At 40.9% G+C, this 23,539-nt stretch overlaps 1 protein-coding gene across 2 annotated transcripts in view; it reads left to right on the top strand.

Annotated features, from left to right (window-relative positions):
* Positions 1-23,539, top strand: part of cep112 (centrosomal protein 112) — a 213,735-nt gene that overhangs the window by 169,997 nt on the left and 20,199 nt on the right. For both annotated transcript variants that reach the window (XM_049468124.1, XM_049468123.1), the window contains one exon: positions 20,577-20,666. In XM_049468124.1, coding sequence (XP_049324081.1) covers positions 20,577-20,666 — 90 coding nt within the window. The remainder of the gene's footprint in view (positions 1-20,576; positions 20,667-23,539) is intronic.

Genomic DNA, 23,539 nt, shown 5'->3' with positions numbered 1-23,539 from the left:
CAATAACACACAATACACACACAATACACACACAATTACACACACAATAACACACACAATAACACACAATACACACACAATACACACACAATAACACACACAATAACACACAATACACACACAATTACACACACAATACACACACAATAACACACACAATAACACACACAATAACACACAATACACACACAATTACACACACAATACACACACAATTACACACACAATAACACACACAATAACACACAATACACACACAATACACACACAATACACACACAATAACACACACAATAACACACAATAACACACACACAATTACACACACAATACACACACAATTACACACACAATAACACACACAATACACACACAATACACACACAATACACACACAATACACACACAATAACACACACAATAACACACAATAACACACACAATAACACACAATACACACACAATAACACACAATACACACACAATACACACACAATACACACACAATAACACACAATTACACACACAATAACACACAATACACACACAATTACACACACAATACACACACAATAACACACACAATAACACACACAATAACACACAATACACACACAATTACACACACAATACACACACAATAACACACACAATAACACACACAATAACACACACAATAACACACAATACACACACACACAATTACACACACAATAACACACAATACACACACAATACACACACAATAACACACACAATAACACACAATTACACACACACAATAACACACAATACACACACAATTACACACACAATACACACACAATAACACACACAATAACACACACAATTACACACAATTACACACACACAATAACACACAATACACACACAATTACACACACAATACACACACAATAACACACACAATACACACACAATACACACACAATTACACACACAATAACACACACAATTACACACACAATACACACAATTACACACACAATACACACACAATTACACACACAATACACACTCAATTACACACACAATACACACTCAATAACACACAATAACACACACAATAACACACACAATAACACACACAATACACACACAATTACACACACAATAACACACACAATAACACACAATAACACACACAATAACACACAATTACACACACAATAACACACAATTACACACACAATTACACACACAATACACACACAATACACACACAATTACACACACAATTACACACACAATACACACACAATAACACACACAATTACACACACAATTACACACACAATTACACACAATTACACACACAATACACACACAATAACACACAATAACACACACAATACACACACAATACACACACAATAACACACACAATACACACACAATAACACACAATAACACACACAATACACACACAATTACACACACAATTACACACACAATACACACACAATTACACACACAATACACACACAATACACACACAATACACACACAATTACACACAATTACACACACAATACACACACAATAACACACAATAACACACACAATACACACACAATTACACACAATTACACACACAATACACACACAATAACACACAATAACACACACAATTACACACACAATTACACACACAATTACACACAATTACACACACAATACACACACAATAACACACAATAACACACACAATACACACACAATACACACACAATAACACACACAATACACACACAATAACACACAATAACACACACAATACACACACAATTACACACACAATTACACACACAATACACACACAATTACACACACAATAACACACACAATAACACACAATACACACACAATACACACAATTACACACACAATACACACACAATTACACACACAATACACACAATAACACACACAATTACACACAATACACACACAATTACACACACAATTACACACAATACACACACAATTACACACACAATACACACAATAACACACACAATAACACACAATAACACACACAATACACACACAATACACACACAATAACACACAATACACACACAATAACACACACAATAACACACACAATAACACACACAATACACACACAATACACACACAATTACACACACAATAACACACAATACACACACAATTACACACACAATTACACACACAATACACACACAATAACACACAATACACACACAATCAAATCAAATCAAATCAAATTTATTTGTATAGCGCTTTTTACAACAGGTGTTGGCACAAAGCAGCTTTACAGAAACATGATTACAGGACAAAGAATCAGGCAAAACATTAAACATAGAATATACATAATACAGAACCCCCAGTGAGCGCGGAGGCAAGGAAAAACTCCCTCAGAGCTGCAGGAGGAGGAAGAAACCTTGGGAGGACCAAGACTCACATTAAAGGGGGGACCATCCTACCACTGGTCAAACGGCTTTTAAATTAAAATTTAAAAAGTCTTTTATACATCCATATAGGTTTTATGTACTCAGGAGTGTAATAGCGCCACTAATGGCTTGGATGTAATCTGTAGTGGAGAGTAAGATGGTCGATGAGCAGCTGATCTGTGGTGGTGGTGGAGAAGAGCTGACTTCAGAAACTTCCATCAGTCTGGCCGGACAGGAGACGCGAGAGCCTGAGGGTCCAACATCGGTATCGGGTCAGACAGGTGGGCAGTCAGTAACTCGGAGGAAAGCAGAGAGATGGAATTAGTTTTTACTGGATTTATGCAAAACTGAGAATATTAAAACATTATCAGAGTGTGGCAAATGACTCCGGCAGAACTGAATAAAACAGCCTAACTAAAGGCAGAGAGCCAGAAGGTAACATAGACATGGAGGCACCCTGAAACACCAGCATCCACCCACTCCACCGTCCACAAACCTGAGTGACCGTGTGCAGTGGGAGAACAACAGCACCAGCATCTCAGTTTACCACAATTTCCTCTGTCCATGAACCCCTGAATCTGCAGCCTTATCTAAAGGGAAAAACATTAATTACCAAAAGCTAAACTAAACAAGTAAGTTTTCAGTCTAGACTTAAAGATTGAGACTGTGTCTGAGTCCCGAACATATTCGGGGAGATTATTCCAGAGTTGAGGCGCTTTATAAGAGAAAGCTCTTCCTCCTGCAGAGCTCCTCTGAATTTTAGGCACTACTAATAAACCAGCACCCTGAGATCTGAGTAATCGCGGTGGTTCATAACAGGAGATGAGGTCTTGTAAATACTCAGGAGCGAGCCCGTGTAGGGCTTTATACGTTAACAGGAGAATTTTATAGTCTATGCGGAATTTGACTGGAAGCCAGTGCAGTGCTGATAGTACTGGACTAATATGGTCAAATTTTCTAGTTTTAGTAAGGACCCTGGCTGCAGCATTTTGAACTAGCTGAAGTTTATTTAAGTTACTGCCGGAACATCCAGACAGTAGCGCATTACAATAATCTAGCCTTGAGGTAATAAAGGCATGTACTAATTTTTCTGCGTCATGCAGTGATAGGGCATTTCTTAGCTTGGCAATATTACGGAGGTGTAGAAAAGCTGTTCTAGTAACATTAGATATGTGTTTATCGAATGCTAGATCTGAATCTATGATAACTCCAAGGTTTTTAGCTGCTGAACCAGGGGTGGCTGAGAAGTCAGCCAGATTTAGCATTAAGTCTGATAATTTATTTCTAGCAGCTTTGGGGCCTAATAGGAGAACTTCTGTTTTATCACTATTTAATAGGAGGAAGTTGTGCGACATCCATGATTTTACATCTTCTACACAATCCTCGATTTTCTTTAATCTCACTCTGTCATCAGGTTTGGCTGATATGAAGAGCTGCGTGTCATCCGCATAACAATGAAAATTCACATTGTGTTTTCTAATAACTTTGCCCAGTGGGAGCATATATAATGTAAATAATAACGGTCCTAATATAGAGCCTTGTGGAATTCCATATCTTACCTTGGTATAACTGGAAGACATATCATTTATCCTCACAAACTGATAGCGATCGGTTAAGTACGATTTAAACCATGCTAAGGCAGTTCCGGTTACACCGACCATGTTCTCTAGTCTTTCTAAAAGGATAGTATGATCTATTGTATCAAAGGCTGCGCTCAGATCGAGAAGTACGAGTAAGGAAACACAGCCTTGGTCGGCGGCTATAAGTAGATCGTTTGTTATTCTAACTAAAGCTGTCTCAGTGCTATGATAAGGCCTAAATCCAGATTGAAATTTTTCATAGATCTGGTTTCTTTGCAGGTAAGAGCAAAGTTGTTGGGCTACAGCTTTTTCTAAAATCTTAGAAATAAAGGGTAAGTTTGAAATAGGTCTATAGTTAGACAGTACACTAGGATCAAGATTTGGTTTCTTGATCAGAGGTTTAATTACAGCAGTTTTAAAGGCTTTGGGTACATGGCCCAGGGCGAGCGATGAGTTTACTATCATTAACAGAGGTTTAATTATATCTGGCAGTACCTGTTTTAATAATTTTGTGGGAACAGCATCAAGTGTGCAGGTTGTGCTGTTTGAAGAGGAGATAATTTTCTCTAGTTCTAGCTGTGGAAGTGGGTTAAAGACTTCCAACCTAACTTCAGTAACAGGGTTTTGTTCTAGATCAGCCAGACCAGATGACAGAGAGGATGTAATATTTATCTGTTTAATTTTATCCCGAATGTTTTCAATTTTACTATTGAAGAAGTCCATAAAATCGTTGCTGGTGTAAATGGCTGGAATCTGAGGTTCAGTACCTGCCTGGTTTTTAGTTAATTTGGAAATAACACTAAAGAGAACTCTAGGATTATTTTTATTTATCTCGATCTGTGAGGCCAGATATGCTGAGCGGGCTTTATTAAGTTCTTTTCTATATTTAACAAGACTGTCTTTCCACGCAGAGTGAAACACTTCCAGTTTAGTTGATCGATATTTACGCTCTAAATTTCGTACTAACTGCTTTAAGGTACGAGTTTGATCATTGTACCACGGTGCGAGCTTTTTCTGTCTCTCTATTTTGTGTTTAAGGGGTGCTACAACATCTAAGGTAGAGCGAAAGGTATTTTCTAAACCTTCGGTTAGTTTGTCTAGTTCTACTGGGTCTATAGGAGAGTACATTAGAGTTGATAAGTCTGGAAGCTTATGTGTAAATTGTTGGGCTGTAAAAGGCGTAATTGAACGTTTTACAGAGTAGCTAGGGGATGTACGTATATTATGACTAAGATTTAATTTAAATGAAATAAGGTAATGATCTGAAATTGCGGAGGTTTGAGAACGAATATTCGGGTTATCTATGCTCACACCCAGGGTCAAAACTAAATCCAGAGTATGATTACAGTAATGAGTAGGTCCTGTTATATTTTGAATAATACCAACTGAGTCTAAAATCGATGTGAATGCTTTTTTTAATGGATCATCCAATTTTTCGAAATGAATGTTGAAGTCTCCAACTATAATCACTTTATCATTACTTACTGCTAAGTCTGTGACAAGATCACTAAATTCTTTTAAAAATTCTAAATAGGGCCCTGGTGGTCTGTAGATGTTAATTAAAGAAAATGCATTCTTTTTTGTAACTGGATTAATTATACTGGTGTAAAGAAGCTCAAAAGAAGTAAAATTTTCATAGTGTTTCTGATTGCTAACTAAGGTACTTTGGAAAAATATGCAGACCCCACCTCCTCTACCGGACAATCTCGGATTGTGTATATAATTATAGCCTGCAGGGGTGGCTTCATTTAATGCTACATATTCATTTGGCCTAATCCAGGTTTCTGTCAGACACAGAACATCGAATTTCTGATCAGTTATCATTTCATTCACTAGAACTGCTTTTGAATTCAGAGATCTAATATTAAGTAAACCAATCTTTAGGCTTGAAATGTTAGTACTACAGTCTGGATATGATTGTTTAATATAAGTTAAGTTATTTAGATTTACTGTTTTAGTTTTTTGATGTTTTTGTTTGACTCGGGGGACAGACACAGTCTGAATACATTGGTATCTAGGTAACGTCTCTTTGCAGCTCGCAGACGGTTGGTTAAGCCTCTCTGTCTGCGGCCTGGTCCCGGCTCTGGATTGTCAATACACACACAATAACACACAATACACACACACAATTACACACACAATACACACACAATAACACACAATACACACACAATACACACACAATACACACAATAACACACACAATAACACACACAATAACACACAATTACACACACAATACACACACAATAACACACAATACACACACAATACACACACAATTACACACACAATTACACACACAATACACACACAATTACACACACAATACACACACAATACACACACAATTACACACACAATACACACACAATACACACACAATACACACACAATTACACACACAATACACACACAATAACACACAATACACACACAATACACACACAATAACACACAATACACACACACAATTACACACACAATACACACACAATAACACACAATACACACACAATACACACACAATACACACAATAACACACACAATAACACACACAATAACACACAATTACACACACAATACACACACAATAACACACAATACACACACAATACACACACAATTACACACACAATTACACACACAATACACACACAATTACACACACAATTACACACACAATACACACACAATTACACACACAATACACACACAATAACACACACAATTACACACACAATTACACACACAATAACACACAATACACACACAATACACACACAATAACACACACAATTACACACACAATTACACACACAATTACACACACAATTACACACACAATTACACACACAATTACACACACAATACACACACAATACACACACAATTACACACACAATACACACACAATAACACACAATACACACACAATACACACACAATTACACACACAATACACACACAATTACACACACAATACACACACAATACACACACAATACACACACAATAACACACACAATTACACACACAATAACACACAATACACACACACAATTACACACACAATAACACACACAATACACACACACAATTACACACACAATACACACACAATAACACACAATTACACACACAATACACACACAATAACACACACAATACACACACACAATTACACACACAATACACACACAATAACACACAATTACACACACAATACACACACAATTACACACACAATACACACACAATAACACACACAATTACACACACAATAACACACAATACACACACACAATTACACACACAATAACACACACAATACACACACACAATTACACACACAATACACACACAATAACACACAATTACACACACAATACACACACAATAACACACACAATACACACACACAATTACACACACAATACACACACAATAACACACAATACACACACAATACACACACAATAACACACAATAACTCTGGGTTATCAGCTGGTTTCTGCCGCTCCTGGACTGTAATGAAGAGGTCAGTGGTTAATTGGAGGCTCGTTAGCGGGCGGTTAACGAGCCGGCTCGTTATAATTAGGACACTGATTGGTTTGTGTGCTGGAATCTCTCGCTCAGTGGAGTGTACTCTGCTGTAATTGGACGGGGCTCCCCGGCCGCTCGGACTCTGGCTCTCCGTTAATAAACACAGACTGAGTGAATGAGAGTGTGTTTACTAGTGCATCTTAAAGGGGACATGAAACACTTCAAGTATTTAGTTTAATTCACAAGATGTATTTTCACTCTAACTAATTTTAGAAGTTTAACAGTTGTCAGTGAAGCGGAATTAAAATAATAAGCAATCTAAATGTCATTTTTTTAAGTAAGGGCAGCGCCATCTTGTCCCAGCGCTGAACGTGACGTCACGAGGTTGGTTCTCGCACGCCTCACTACTATAATCTATGAGAATACCGTAATTTAGATCCTCAATAGATCATAAAATCCAAACCAAAACTCAATGCAGAGCGGGGGGGCACTTTTGTATTGTCCCTGTGTGTAGTAATACTGGGAGTAGTGAAATTTAATAGGGTGAGGAATGAGAAATATTTACTTTCACTTTCATACCTCGCCCTCGGACAGCAGTTCAGCGTGAGAATCCTCCGGTTAGCCGCAATGCTAGGGGTTAGTGGCGAGCACTTTCTAGACCAGGACTATGTGAAGGAGAGGGGTTTGAGTCAGGAGCATTAGCGCCGGATAAATAAGCTGCAGTCCGACGCTTTTTTCCTCCGTTTTTTATTTTTCCTCTGATCAGCTGGGATGTACAGACCGTCCGACTGAGGGTAACGTTACTATGAGAGCGGCAGCTGTACGAGCCAAACAACACGCTCACCCAGCAGAGCACCGAGAGGTACCGTTACCGAAAGTCTAGATAAACAGAAAATTTAAAGATAACATAGCTAGCGTTAGCTACTTATCTAGCTATCTCACCATAGCTAGCCAACGCTAGCTAACTAACTAACGCTAACTAGATGAAGCTAAGTACCCAGTAAGCTTTCTAACTTCTAAACTGAACGGTTTATCAACCAAACAGCGCCTTGGTGTTTCAATATCCACTTAAATCATGTTCGTTTCATTCAGTCTTAATGAACTCTGGACTTTACATGTTAAATAGCTAAATGTATATAAAATAGCTGGTTAACGGGATGGTAGTACCTGCTTTGGACGCGCTGCAGGGTTCTGCACGGCTCCACGTAGAGAGAGAATAAACACTCCCAAAACCGTCTCTCAGAAAAGCATCTGAAAAGTCCTGCTCAGGTTTATACAGGAAAGATCTCTGAGCAAATGCTCCATGTTAGCCTAGTTCAGCTTCATCTTCATCCATAACCTCCACAAACAATAAGCGCTTTTCCTCTAGCTATATGCCTGGGATCTTAAACCAACCAACCTCGTGACGTCACCAGCGCTGCACGGGCAACATGGCGGCGCCCTAGCTCAAACGTAACAAACATAAATATATTATAATTTAGTGTGTAAACATTTTATATAAAAAAATCCCCCCCAAATAAATTCCATTATATATAATCCCTTAGAAAACTTGTACAAACTGAAATGTTTCATGTCCCCTTTAAATAATTAGAAGATCATTGAAAAGTGACTTTATTTCAGTAGTTCAGTTAAAAAAGGGGAAACTCGTTAACTGTATAGATGTATTACCAACAGAGTGGCGGCACAGTGGTCCAACACGTTCACCTCCCAGCACTGGGGTCTTGGGTTCAAGTCCCTATCTGGGTGGAGTTTCCATGTTCTCCCTGTGTTTGTGTGGGTTTCCAAGTTTAACACTTGATTTGGATATGTATGGATGACTGTGTGCCGAGATATGGATTGCAGGTCACCAGGTGGAAGATTCGTGGAAGATTGTTTCCGGTTGAGATTATGCTGTGCGCTATTGGCTGCGCTATTGATGGTTATGTGTAATACATGTAAATTGTAAAGCTTCCTTGGGCCTTGGGTTTCATTCATTTAGAGGGATCTATGTCAAGTGTTTATTTCTTTTATTGTTGATAAAATTATGGCTTACAGCCAATGAGAACCCAAAAATCAGTGTCTCAGAAAATTTTAATATTACATAAGACAAGTCCTGCTGGAAAATGGAATCTGCATCTCCATCTCCAGATTTTGCGGGACTTATATAATATATACCACAGTGGATCAACACCAGCAGATGACAGACATGTCTCTCTAAACCATCACTGATCATCAGTAAATTTTACATTTCATTTAAAGTAAATCAAGGGAGCAGAGTCTGGAGGAAGAGTGGAGAGACACACAGTCCAAACTGCTCGAGGTCTAGTGTGAAGTTTCCACCAATCAGTGATGGCTTGGAGATGTGGATTTCATTTTCCAGCAGGACTTGGCACGCTGCCCACACTGCCAAAAGTACCAGTTGGTCTTATAATGTTATAATTTTATGAGACACTGATTTTTGGGTTTTTCTCAGACCTGTAATCTATCTTCCTCTATTATTAATATCTAAAGCACTTTCAGTTCTCATGTTGAACTTTCTCTCTTTTTCCTCACAGTTCTCTCTCTCTCTTTCTCTCTTTGTCGTACCTGCTCATATCCTCCTCCCTCTCTCCTGTCCTGTAGAGAGCGGTGAGTCATTAGCAGTAATCTGATGTGTCCCACATGTCTCCTCCATCAGTCAGACAGCAGCTCAGATCCACGGCTCAGTGGTGGAAAAAACCCTCCTGAGCCCTGGATCAGTCCTGACTCGCCTCGCCGCCCTGACTCAGAGAGAGAGAGAGAGAGAGAGAGAGACTCAGAGAGAGAGACTCAGAGAGAGAGAGAGAGAGAGAGAGAGAGAGAGAGAGAGAGACTCAGAGAGAGAGACTCAGAGAGAGAGACTCAGAGAGAGAGAGAGAGACTCAGAGAGAGAGACTCAGAGAGAGAGAGACTCAGAGAGAGAGAGAGAGAGAGAGAGAGACTCAGAGAGAGAGACTCAGAGAGAGAGAGACTCAGAGAGAGAGAGAGAGAGAGAGAGAGAGACTCAGAGAGAGAGACTCAGAGAGAGAGACTCAGAGAGAGAGACTCAGAGAGAGAGAGAGAGAGAGAGAGAGAGACTCAGAGAGAGAGAGACTCAAAGACAGACAAACACACACAAACACAAACGAACACACACACACACAAACACAAACAAACACACACACACACAAACACACACACACACACACGCACAAACGAACACACACAAACACAAACAAACACACACACACACAAACACACACACACACACAAACACACTCACACACATTCACACACACACACACACAAACGAACACACACACATTCACACACTCAAACACACACATTCACACACTCAAACACACACACACACACACACACATTCACACACACACACACACACTCACTCACTCACACACACATTCACACACTCAAACACACACACAAACATCCACACACTCACATACACCTAACTAACACACACACTCACACAAACACAGACACACACACTCACACAAACACAGACACACACACACTCACACACATGCACATAAACTAACACACACACACACACACACACACACTTACACACAGAAGGCATCAGGGATAGTGTGGAGATGCAGGTGGACATGGTACATAGTAACTGTGTGTCGAGACGAACACCATCCTCTCTGTGAAACATGGTGGTGGCAGCATCATGCTGTGGGGATGCTTTTCTTCAGCAGGAACTGCAGTGAATTTCTCCAAGTTCAAGTGCATTCCTCCTGCAGTAGATAGTCGCCGTTACCCTGTCATCACCCCGGTGATCCGGCTCTGACCCGTCCGTAACCCCGGCTCTGAGCACCGGTGCCGAGTCTGAGGATGATCCGTGTGCTGTCAGCCTCTCCCGGACCCGACCCGACCCGACCGTCACCGGCTCCGGGTTCCAGCCGCAGGAATGATGAGTCAGCAGCTCTGGTCGCGATGCAAGGAGATAACCCTGATGTTCTCCTCCACATCGGGATGATCTGGCGTGTGTGTGTGTGTGTGTGTGTGTGTGTGTGTGTGTGTGTGACGGGGCTGTGGGAAGGGGATGGTAGCTGATTGATGAGTGTATAAGACTGGGGCAGATTCCCAGAAGGGAAGAAGAAAAAAGCATTTGAACTTCCCGTATCGCAGGAAGCAGTGCGAGATAACATTCCAGCATCCTGCTGCTGCTGTCTGAGAATAGCTGCAGAACTGCAGCACGTCTACAATCAACCCCTCACCCTCCCAACACACTCCCGAACTCTTTATGTTCCCTGGACGATAGCAGTCGATACAAACTGATTCATTCATTCCTCTCTCTTACAGCACTCATGCTAACAAACCAGCCAACCAACAAGCAAACCAACCAACTAGCCAACTAACCAACCAACCAACTAACCAACCAACCAATTAGTCAACCAACCAACCAACTAACCAACCAACCAACCAACTAGCCAACCAACCAATTAGCCAACCAACCAACTAGCCTTCCAACAAGCCAACCTTTTATCCAACTAACCAACCATCCAACCAACCAGCCTTCCAACCAGCCAAGCCAAGTAAAACAAGCCAAATTTATTATTTTATAAAAAAGTATGAGATCAAGTAATAAAAGAAAAGCAGATCAGTTCATTTCATGGGAACTGAGTGATAAACCAACTTGCTAGCCAGCCATCCAGCAAACCAACCAGCCAACTTACTAGCCAACCAACCAGCCCACCAACCAACCAAGCAACCAACCAGTCAACTTGTTAATCAACCAGCCAACTAACCAACCAACTAATCAGCCAACCAACCAAACAACCAATTTTTTCCTTATCTATCTGTTTCTAAAAATAATTTCCATTTGTGACTCTCTTTTTTTCTTAATTGCACGGTTTTACCTGCTCTTATTCCATTTAATTTGAACCAACCAATTAGCCAAGCAACCAACGAGCAAGCCAACCAACCAACTAGCCAGCCAACCAATTAGCCAACCAACCAATTTAGCCAAACAACCAACCAATTAGCCAACCAACCAACCAACTGGCCAACCAACCAATTAGCCAAACAACCAACCAATTAGCCAGCCAACCAACCAATTAGCCAACCAACCAATTGGCTGGTTGACTATTCTGCAATTGGGTTCAACAACCCTCTGGGCTCGAGAGCTACTAGTCTGTAGCAGCACTTCATCCCATTACACTTCATTTTACAGAACAGATGTTTGTTTTTTTTGTGGCCCACCATGTAATGGCTTGAAAAATATCTGGCCCACGGCCAAACTATTGCCGACCGCTGATGTATACTATATAGCAACACCTTAGCAACCAACACATACAGAATACCACAGCAACACTGCTGATATTCACTCGCACTGGCAGTTTCTGTAGGAACTGCGCTCTCTTTTAACTTCCAGTTGCTCTTTTTTGTTCTTTTATGTATTTCTCCTTTAATTTTTTCCCCGTTTTTCAGCCGCGGCGGCACGGCGCTCGCTGGAGGGACGAACAGCACAGACAGAAAGTAGTTTGTTCCAATATTTCTGCCCCCCTTCCCTCCTTTTTTCTGGGAGCGAAGCTTAACAGCGTCAGGTCTACTTTAATTACAGCGCTCGGCGCAGGGAAGAGCTTTCTTCTATAAGCCACAAACTGCCTTTTGTGTTCTGTAGTCTGTTCAAGGATTTCTAAAGGACGTGCTGGCATGCGCCGGCCCTGGCGCGAGAGGAGGGGGGGTTCGGTATTGAACTGTTATTGTTTGAAAAGCATGTAAGTGGCCTTCACAGCACCAGAGCCACCGCTGAGAACAGAAAACTGAAAAAAAGAGAGAGAGAAATAGAGAAAAATGAGAAAGCAAGGCCGGCACAAACCCGACCTTTTCTTCATATCCGGCTGCTATCAGAACCTACTGCAAAGGAGAAATGAAACAGACCTAAAAGGATGGAGATATACTTGATTTTTGGCCATGCTGTTGTGAAGGAGAACTCTGGAGTAAAATAGACTTTTGTTGTAGTAAAACATGATAAAAAGTTCTTACCTTTGTTTAATAGCTCACATATGTATGTATGTATGTCTATGTCGTTATCAGTACAGTGATGGCGGCACCCGGAGCTACAAAGAGGGATGCTATGGGATGTAAACAGTGGTTTTCAATAAGCCTTTTCTGCACTTTTTAAGTTTTTAATGCCTCGTTTTAAATATCAAGGCTCTTCAGTTTCTAGCAATGAGGTGTAGAGCTACTTTGAGCTGGATAACAGTGGAAAAAGTGATTTATTGCTTTTTAAATGAGTAATTTATTAAATTACTGGATCTTAGAAAGCTGTGGGAGAACGGAGGTGGGCTATTAAAAAAGGTAAGTACTTTTTATCATGTTTTACTACAACAAAAGTCAATTTTACACAGGAGTTCTCCTTTAACATAGATAGCACGGTTCACATACTGACCCTGTTCTTCATGTGTTTTACTGGAGGCTTCCACTAGAGGTCTCCACTTGCCAGTTCAAAACATCTTATAGGCAGCTCAGTTCTCACGATTAGTCTTTAAAGTTTGGATCAATAATGCACAAAACATGTTTTTTTACTCTAACTTTCCGGCTGCTGCGCTTGCGCAGATCTCCACATCAAGAGCACACTGACCCTCCTCCCCTCACAGTGTAAGCAGCAAGCTGATTGGCTCTTTTTGTTGAAGGACAGGACTTAATTAATACTTTATTAATAATCTCTGGCTGTTCTTCTAAATTTCTGTATTTCTCCTTCTCTCTTTCTCTGTTTTGCTTCTCTCTCTCTCTATTTCCATTCACTGTCTTTCCTTTTCTTTCTTTCTTTCTTACTTTCATTCTCATTCTCTCTATATATATCTATCTATCTATATATCTATATATATATATATATATTTAAATTCACTATCCTTTCCTTTATTCTTTGTTTGTTTCTTTTTTATTTTATCTCTCTCTCTCTCTCTCTTTCTCTATTTCAGTTCTTCTTTCTTCTTCTCGCTTCCTCTATTTCCCCTCACTCTCTTTTCTTTTCTCTCTTTATTTCTTTAATACTCTCTCTCTCTCTCCCTCTCTCTCTCCCTCTCTCTCTCTCTCTCTCTCTCTCTGTTGTTTACCCGAGGGAAACATACTTGCGTTATCTTTGAACAAGGACCACCCAGGAAAGATGATTTGATTTGGATCTCACCTTGTGTGTGTGTGTGGTGTGTGTGGTGTGTGTGTGTGTGTGTGTGTGAAAGCATTAGTAGGTGTGTGTGTGTGTAAGCTGGTGGGAGGAGTGTGTGTAAGACCTTCAAAATCTCATTGTTTGTGTCTTAGCATTCCTGTAGCATTCCTCCAGATCTGTCTGTGTGTGTGTGTGTGTGTGTGTGTGTGTGTGTGTGTGTGTGTGTGTGTGTGTGTGTGTGTATGAAGGAGCACTGTGTGGTTTCTGCCAGTAGATGTCGCTATAGAGCAGTACCTGTGCTTTGTATTGTTCAAAGCCGTGATTTAACCTTTTTGAGCCTGATTGCTATCTCTGTTAGCATTATAGCTAAGCTTCATTCCATGCTGAGCTGCTGGATCTGTTAGCATCCTAGCTCCAATCCTGGCTGTTAGCATCATGGCTAACTTGCTTCAAACACTCGATGCCTAACTGCTGTGTCTGTTAGCATCCCAATTTTAGCTCTTCAAAGCCAGTATGTTGTGTCTGTTAGCATTGTGTCTCTAACCTCGCCGAGGCTGGCTGTTAGCATCCTGGCTAAGCCCCTTTAAACTTTCAAAGCCCAGCTTCTGTGTCTGTTAGCGTAAAAGCTTCAACTCTATCCCTGCTGAAACTGTCGGTTAGCATTATAGCTAGCACTTTACAAATATTCAAACCTACCTGTTGTATTAATTAGCATTATTTCTCTAAGCCTGACAAAATTTTTAGCTGTTAGCATCTTAGCTTACCTGATCTAACCCTGCCAAGCTCAATTCCTGCTGAACATGGTTGTTAGCATTGTGACTAACCTGCTCCAACTACCTGTTAGCATTGCAGCTAAGATCTCTACTGAGGAATGCTTTAGTCCCCTACAACTTTCCAAAGAGATTATCACAGTTCGATGCATATTAATGAGTAAAGTGTTGGATTTATCAGGTTTTACTTAGCTTTTTTTTTTGTTCATTTTTGAGGGTTAAACAGCTGAAGTTGAAGAAAATAAGACGCAAAAATAGAAAAGTCCACCCCTCCAGCTTTCCCTGTCTATCTGTCTGTCTGTCTGTCTATGTCTCTCTCTCTCTCACCCGTCGTGCACCCCCACCCAGGCCCTCCAGGAAATCGAATGTTCCACATTTGCCGCCTGTTGAGATGGATCCCACACTGGCGGTCTGATAAAGAGCATATCGCTCTGGCCATCTGGACCCTGTTTGGAGAGATTCTCCACAGCAAATCTCGCCTTCACGCCGAGGGGAGCAACAGCTGCACAGCTCCACCACCTTTCCAGTGGGCGGTGCATAAAAACACTGGAGCTCCGCCTACTATATGGTGTCTTCTGGACCTCCAAGCAGACCTGGTGTTCACACAATCCCTAATCCAGATCAGAATCTTTTATTTGTACTTTCAACGTACCTTGGTTGGTCTTGAACAGAAAATAGCAGGTGCCACAAACCATAGTTCTGATCAAATAACCAATATTTGTTAAAAAACTTAATGTACTGACCCATAGTTTGGACCATTTGCAGTGTGAAACACGTTTGTAGACAGTTCCAACTTTCAGACCAGTTACAAAAAACAAAAGTTGAGGCAGACCATCGTCAAGTGGTGTTGTGCCGGTGTTGTGCCGAATTCAGCACCCCTGCCAGGAAAAGCTCCACTTCTCTGAAGCGTGCTTTTCATGGCAGAGGATGCAGATTTAGGCTCTACTATGATGCCGAATTCAGCACCCCCGCCGGGAAAAGCACACCCCCCAGGGCTGCAGGTGACATGTCTTTTTTTCCTTATTTCTTACAAGTCAGTGTATCTTAGAAAAGTACCTTGGGTATTTCCATTTTCTAAGTAAAGTTAAAGCCAAGAAGACGGTGGGTGTGAGCTCCCGAAAGAGGGTGCTTTTCCTGGCAGGAGTTCTAAATTCAGCACAACACCAGAGTTTGACTCCCATTGTCGTGCAGGGTGGTGATTGCTGTATCTACTGTAACTGTATATTAACCCTTATTTATAAACAGAAATAAAAGGAATTAGATGGTGGCGGAATTTGGCACAATTTCTGTCACCATTGTGCCAAACATTCTACACACCAATTATTGTGAAGTATAGAAGTATAGGGAGATTTAAAGTTATTTTAGGGAGTTCAGTCACATGTCATATGCAATGTGAAACCGAAACTAACTGTAGTAACTACAGACATGTCCTTTTGAAATTATGAAACCCTCTAACGTTTTAGTACCCCATGTAGAATCCAGAAGTAGCATGATTCTGTATCTACTGTGACTGTAGATTAATCCTTATACCCTTATATTATTTATAAACAGAAATAAAAGGAATCAGAGGGTGGCAGAATTCAGCGTAACACCTGAAAAGGCAATGCGCCCTACACTCCAATCAATGTCAAATAAAGGGAGATGCTTTTGTGTAGTTCTATTGTGCATGTAGTCACTACAAAAAGTTAATCTGCAGAAAAGTAAAAGTTTTGTGAAACCAAAACTGTATTTAATACAGTACAAAATGCAATGTAACACCTTTTCTATGTTTCAGACACAGACAGGTACTTTTTAAAACTTTGAAACATTTTTCTATCTTTTCTGAACTTTGGTTCATGACTCTTTAACCCCTGTACCCTCATGTAGAATAGCCAGAGATCCCCCCACCATGACTCACCATCAGATCTGCCTCTGCGTGCAGCATTAGCATGACGTGCTACATTATGCTGAGGACAGAGCTTTCCCCAGCCCGGCTAAGCCTTGGTGTGACTCGATGCGGCTTCAGTAATCCGGTGGGAACCACATGAAAGAATTCCCACCGCCGACTGTCAGCATGCTTCCTGGAAGCAGTGCCGCCCGGCACAGAGTCACACTTCTGGGACGAACCCGTCACCGCGGGTGCTGATACACCACCGGTTCCCTGGCTGTTCCCCGGCTGTTCCCCGGGGGGTCACAGTCGAGCTGGGAACGGCCCCACCGGGAGATACAGCTGAAGATGAAGCAGATCTTTACAGCCTCAGCTCTGCTTTACTCGGCTCCTTACTGACCCTGACCCCCCCGTAAACCTGACCCCGTACACATGACCCTCCCCGGACCCCCAGAACCAGCTCTGTTTTTGTTCTGAAGACCAAAGGAAGAGGGGACGAGGTCACAGTGTGTTACAAGCAAGTGGTTCGGCATGTGTTCTGCAGGGTTCAGATTTAAATGTGAAGGTTGTATTTGTGTTTATTTATTTAGAACACAATATACAAGATTTATTCTACAGTAGAGGCATTGTTATTGATGCACAGGTTATTGCACAACTGCTAAAATAATTATTTCTGTTATAAACATGTAAGGAAACACAGCACAGCATAGATTAATTTCTATTTACAAGATTTTGTTGTTTTTGCCCTTCTGTAATGGATATACATATATATAACGAATAATGCAAGTTGTCTGTGCGACAGTTTGCAGGTGAAATTAAAGAAATGTCAATGACAAGCCAGCTATCTGTTTAGTGACCTCATCAGCAACTGAGGCAACAACTAACCCAGCGACCAAGTCAGCGACTAATCCAGCGACCAAGTCAGCGACTAATCCAGCGACCAAGTTAATGATTAACCCAGCAACTAAGGCAACATCCAACCCAATAAACACCCTAGCAACCAACCCAGCAACTGAGGCAACAACCAGCCAAATGACCAAATCAACGATCAACCCAGCTACTGAGGCAACAACCAATCCAACGACCAAGTCAGCGACAAAGCCAGCAATTGAGTCAACAACCAACCCAGCAACTAAAGCAACAACCAACCCCTTGACCAGGTCAGCAACTAACCTAGAAACTAAAGCAACAAACAAACCAGTGACCAGGTCAGCAACAACCCAGCAACTAAAGCAACAACCAACCCAGTGACCAAGTCAACGATCAACCCAGCGCCCAAGACAATGACCAACCCAACTAGTAAAGCAACAGCCAACCCAGCAACTGAGGCGACAACCAACCCATTGACCCAGTCAGTGACCAGGTCAGCGACCAAGTCAGAGACTAAACCAGCAAATGAGGCAACAACTAATCAAGTGACCAACCCAGCGACCAAGTCAATGAACAACCCAGCGACCAAGTCAATGACCAACCCAGCGACCAAGTCAATGAACAACCCAGCGACCAAGTCAATGACCAACCCAGCGACCAAGTCAATGACCAACCCAGCGACCAAGTCAATGACCAACCCAGCGACCAAGTCAGCAACTAAGCCAGCAACTGAGACAACAACCAACCCATTGACCCGGTCAGTGACCAAGTCAGTGACAAAGCCAGCAGTTGAGGCAAAAACCAACCCAGGAACCAAGTCAGCAACCATCCGAGAAACTTGATGCAACAACCAACCGGGCGTCAAAAAAAAATGACCAAGTTAGCGCTGTGCAAAAACCAACTTAGATTCAACGCAAACTGACTCTTTTGTCCCTGATCTCCAAAACTCGCTGGTGGCAACTAACAGATTTAGCTCAAAGAGAAAACCCTACAAAGCCAATCAATCAATGATGGATCCCACTCCCATTCCAACACCTTCACTCTCCCACAACAGAGCAGGAACATGCTAATGGATTCCAGGGCCCCGTCCCTCAGTGGCCCTCATCACCCCACAACACAGTCGGGGACCCTCTTCTGAAAGAGTCAGAAGGTGCTGCCTCTGCTTTTCATGAAGTTTAATCTGAAGTGAAGTGTTCAGATGCGTGCTGGAAACATCTGTTTCTAAGTGCCGTGCAGAACTGCGCCTCTCTTTCCACTGGCGTGGGGCGGAGGGGAAACCTCAATCTGCTCGGCTGTTGTTTGGCCTGACAGTTTTTGGGTTTAAATGTTTTGCAGATTTTCTGTCGAGAAGAAAGGCGGATGGGTTTATGGGTTGTTTTCTGTGGAAAACCTCAGGCGTTGTGAAATCTGGGGATAGATCCGCAGCATTAGCCGTTTGCGTTGCCTTGTTTATATTTTATTTCAATTTAACAACTTTGCATACAACAAACAACCTTATTTCCATCTACCCTCTCACCCCCTTATCCTCCCGCCCATCAGAAATTTTGTAATTTAGGACAGGACCAATACAGATGGGCTAAGGTGCCATTTCTACTCTTAGATAAAGTGTAGTTTTGTTCGGGAATAATGTAATCTATGCAGTACTTTGTACTGAATTAACTGATAACTTGTATTTATAGAACATGACTGAATACTTTGTAATGATTTTGTCCAAAAGTCATCTAATATTTCCATTCCCAAGTCTTCGTCCCACTGCTCTTTCAGGCTTTGGGTGGATGGAAGGCCCATTTTTTTGCCATATTTTGAAAACGGTCAACAAGCATTGAAACCAAACCCCTGCTGTCTGGATCTATTGTCAAGAGTGAATAAAAAATATTCTGAGGACTAAATATTTAAAGCACTCAACATTGACCTTGACATAACTACGTAGTTGTAGATATCGAAATAAATGAGATGTGTTTCAATGAAATCTGGTCTTTCATTCTTCATGTAAATTGTCCATTTTGACCATGTCTAATAGCAAATGTAATTTTCTTTTTTTACATTTATTTCATTGACTATAATAATCCATCCTTCCATTACTGGGGGAAACTTAGGTTTACGCCATTTCCTTGTTACAGCTTTTTTACTTGCAATCAAAAGAATATTCCACAGATATTTATTTGATCCTATTGCTTGAGGTCTGATCTCTCCTAAAAATAAAAAATGTATATATTTTTTTTATAATCTCCCACAGATTCGTTGGATATTTGGTAAATCGATTGATGACGATGCCAACTCAGTCTTCGTTTTGTCTCCCTCTCCTCCTCCTTCTTCTTCCTTCTTCTTCTTCTTCTTCTTCTTCTTCCATCCCTCCATCCCTGCAGGTTCTCCAGGAGCGGGTGGAGGCCCTGCAGAAGCAGCTCCACACTGCTGAGAAGAAGCTGATGACCCGGCAACTGGAGACCCAGGAGCAGGTAGGATTACCGCCGGGACTCTTATATACTACTGATGGATCTCAGGACTCTCCAGGGCTTCAGCGCCTCCCCCCTCCAGGCCCCCATCAGGCCCCCGCTCTACCAGACAAGACCCTGAATCTTCCTACTCAAACCCCACTCGCATTCCCAGCATTCCTCCTGATCCGGCTACTAGAGCCAGCGCCCCCAGGCCAGGAATGCCTCCCCAGCTTCAGAGGAGAAGCTGCTGGGGTAATAACAGGGCTGCTTTGACCTTGACACTCAGTGGGGGGGGGGTGGGGGGTAATTAGTAGACTGAGATAAAGCCTGTCACCATAACTACTTCAGTTTGGACGATAAATTCCACCAGAAATGTGTTCAGCATCAGAAAAAAGTAGAAAGCCAGTAGAAAGCATCAGATGAAAAATGACCAGGACCAATAAATAATCAATAATAATGTAGACTGAAATGGACTGATATGATATTTGTTGGGCTAAACGTACAGAAGTAGCGACTCTCAGTATGAATTCAGAATTCAGTAATGTTTAATAATACAGCATACCAGACGTCACAGCATGTGGAGAGTTGTAGAGGTTCCTAATGGAGCCCCATGATAATTCATCCAATGCAGTTACCAATATTCTGAAGCAATTCCTGGAGATTTTTATACATTAATCCGAACTAGATATCAAATATAAGGCACAGTTTATTCGGATATATTAGCATGATGATATATATTGCTTGTAAGGATTTGCAGAAAATGAGAAAATCAATATTTGGGGGAATAACTCCGGTTTTTAATCACAGTTTTTTTTTTTCCTGCATCTTGGCATCATGTTCTCCTCCACCAGTCTTACACACTGCTTTTGGATAACTTTATGCAGTTCAGCTTGGTTTGATGGCTTGTGATCATCGATTTTTTCAACATTTTTAAGTGCTGTCTTATTTTTTTTCATAGCTGTATCTACGAATATTTTAATTAACACCACTAATGTGAATATAATTGCATTTTACATTTCTTACATTCATTCCTTTATTTTTTTGTTTAAATATCCACTATAAAAACTAGCATCTTATAAAGAACAAGTGTGATTAATTGCAGTTAATTGCAGATATTGTTGTGATTAATCTGATGGGTTTTTTTAATCGATTGACACCACTATTTTTTTCCTGTAAAAGCGCTGATGAGAGTGCCTCAGAGCTGCAGTTTTCTGGAGCATTTTGTAGTGTTTTAGAGTGTTTTTTCTTGAGTGTTTTGGAGTGTTCTGTAGTGTTTCAGAGTGTTCTGGAGTTTTCTACAGTGTTCTGGAGGATTCTGGAGTGTTCTGGAGCTTTTTGCAGTGTTTTGGTGTTTTCTGCAGTGTTCTAGAGTTTCCTTGAGTGTTTTTTCTTGAGTTTTCTGGAGTCTTCTGGAGTTTTTTTTAGTGTTTTGGAGTGTTCTTGAGTGCTCCCTAAGAGTCTTCTGGAGTGTTTTGGAGTTTTCTGCAATTTTCTGGAGTGTTTTGGAGTTGTCTGGAAGTTTTCTGCAGTGTTCTGTAGTATTCTGAAGTTTTCTCAGGTATTCTAGAGGTTTCTTGAGTTGTCTGGAGTGTTCTGCAGTGTTTTGTGGTGTTTCTGAAGTGTTCTTGAGTTTTCTGGAGTTTTCTGCAGATTTCTGCAGTGTTTTGGTGTTTTCTGTAGTATTCTAGAGCTTTCTGGAGTGTTGTGGAGTTTCCTGCAATGTTCTGGGGTATTTTAGAGGTTTTCTGGGGTGTTTTGGAGTTTTCTGGAGTGTTTCTGGGTTTTCAGGAGTGTTTTGGACTTTTCTACAGTGTTTTGGAGTTTTCAGGAGTGTTTTGGAGTTTTCAGGAGTGTTGTGGGCTTTTCTGGAGTGTTTTGGAGTTTTCTGCAGTGTTTTGGAGTTTTCTACAGTGTTCTGGAGCGTTTTAAAGTTTTCTGGAGTTTTTCTGGAGTGTTTTAGAGTGAGCCTGAGCATCTGCTGAGCGAGAGCCTGGCTCGCTCTTTGCAGCAGCTGCAGAGAATTGGCACCTTCTCGCTCTGAGAAGCTCCAGAAATGCCTTTTATCTGAGGGAGCTGTAATAGATCAGGGCTGACGGGTGAGTTTTAGAGAGCGTGGTTCAGACTCTGGACGCTGAGGGTCGTAGGTAAAGGGGGCGTGGGCAGGTTCACTCGGGAGCAGGAAGGAGGTCCTGCAGGGTTCGTTCTGAAAGAGCTTCTCTGAGGCCCACGGCTCAGACACAGAACTACAGGGGTTTTACTGTGATACAGATTATTAACAGACTGTAGAATGTAGGTTTTAATGATAAAATTAAATAAATCACAAACTAAACAACTGAACTGAACACAACTAAAAAAAAAATAATTAAAAACAGTGTATTTTCACAAATACAGAGGAATGTTAACCTTCACTTTAAATAACTTTTTATACACTGTTTTAATCTTTTTATGCGTATTTGAATGTTTGAAGATTTAAAGGTTTAAATGTTTAAAGACTTAAATATTTGAAGGTTTTCTATAGTTTTCTATGATGTGCGTTTTTTTTAATTATTATTACCACGTCCACTAGAACTGCAACAACTTATTGATAAAATCGATTAAAGTCATTTGTTAAAATAGTTGGCAACTAATTAATAATCAATTAGTTGGGTCTACAGTGAATCCTGACTCATGAGTGAATTCCTTCCACCTTAAATTCCACCTTAAATGTGGCTGCTCAACCACTAGTCGTTCCAAAACAAGCTTTAAAGGTTTTAAAAAAGCTAACGTTAGTGACAGGTTCTATTTTTCCTCTCACTCAGTGTTACTAGAGCTGCTAGAGTAGTTCAACAAAACACGTCTCAGTTTCTTAAATTTAACAATATAAGAGTTCTCTGTTCCACGTTAAATATGTCTGC

The sequence above is a fragment of the Astyanax mexicanus genome, chromosome 19, assembly GCF_023375975.1.
Source record: "Astyanax mexicanus isolate ESR-SI-001 chromosome 19, AstMex3_surface, whole genome shotgun sequence".
NCBI lineage: Eukaryota > Metazoa > Chordata > Actinopteri > Characiformes > Acestrorhamphidae > Astyanax > Astyanax mexicanus.
The sequence above is the reverse complement of the archived record's forward strand: the minus strand, read 5'-3'. Positions and strand labels throughout refer to the sequence as shown.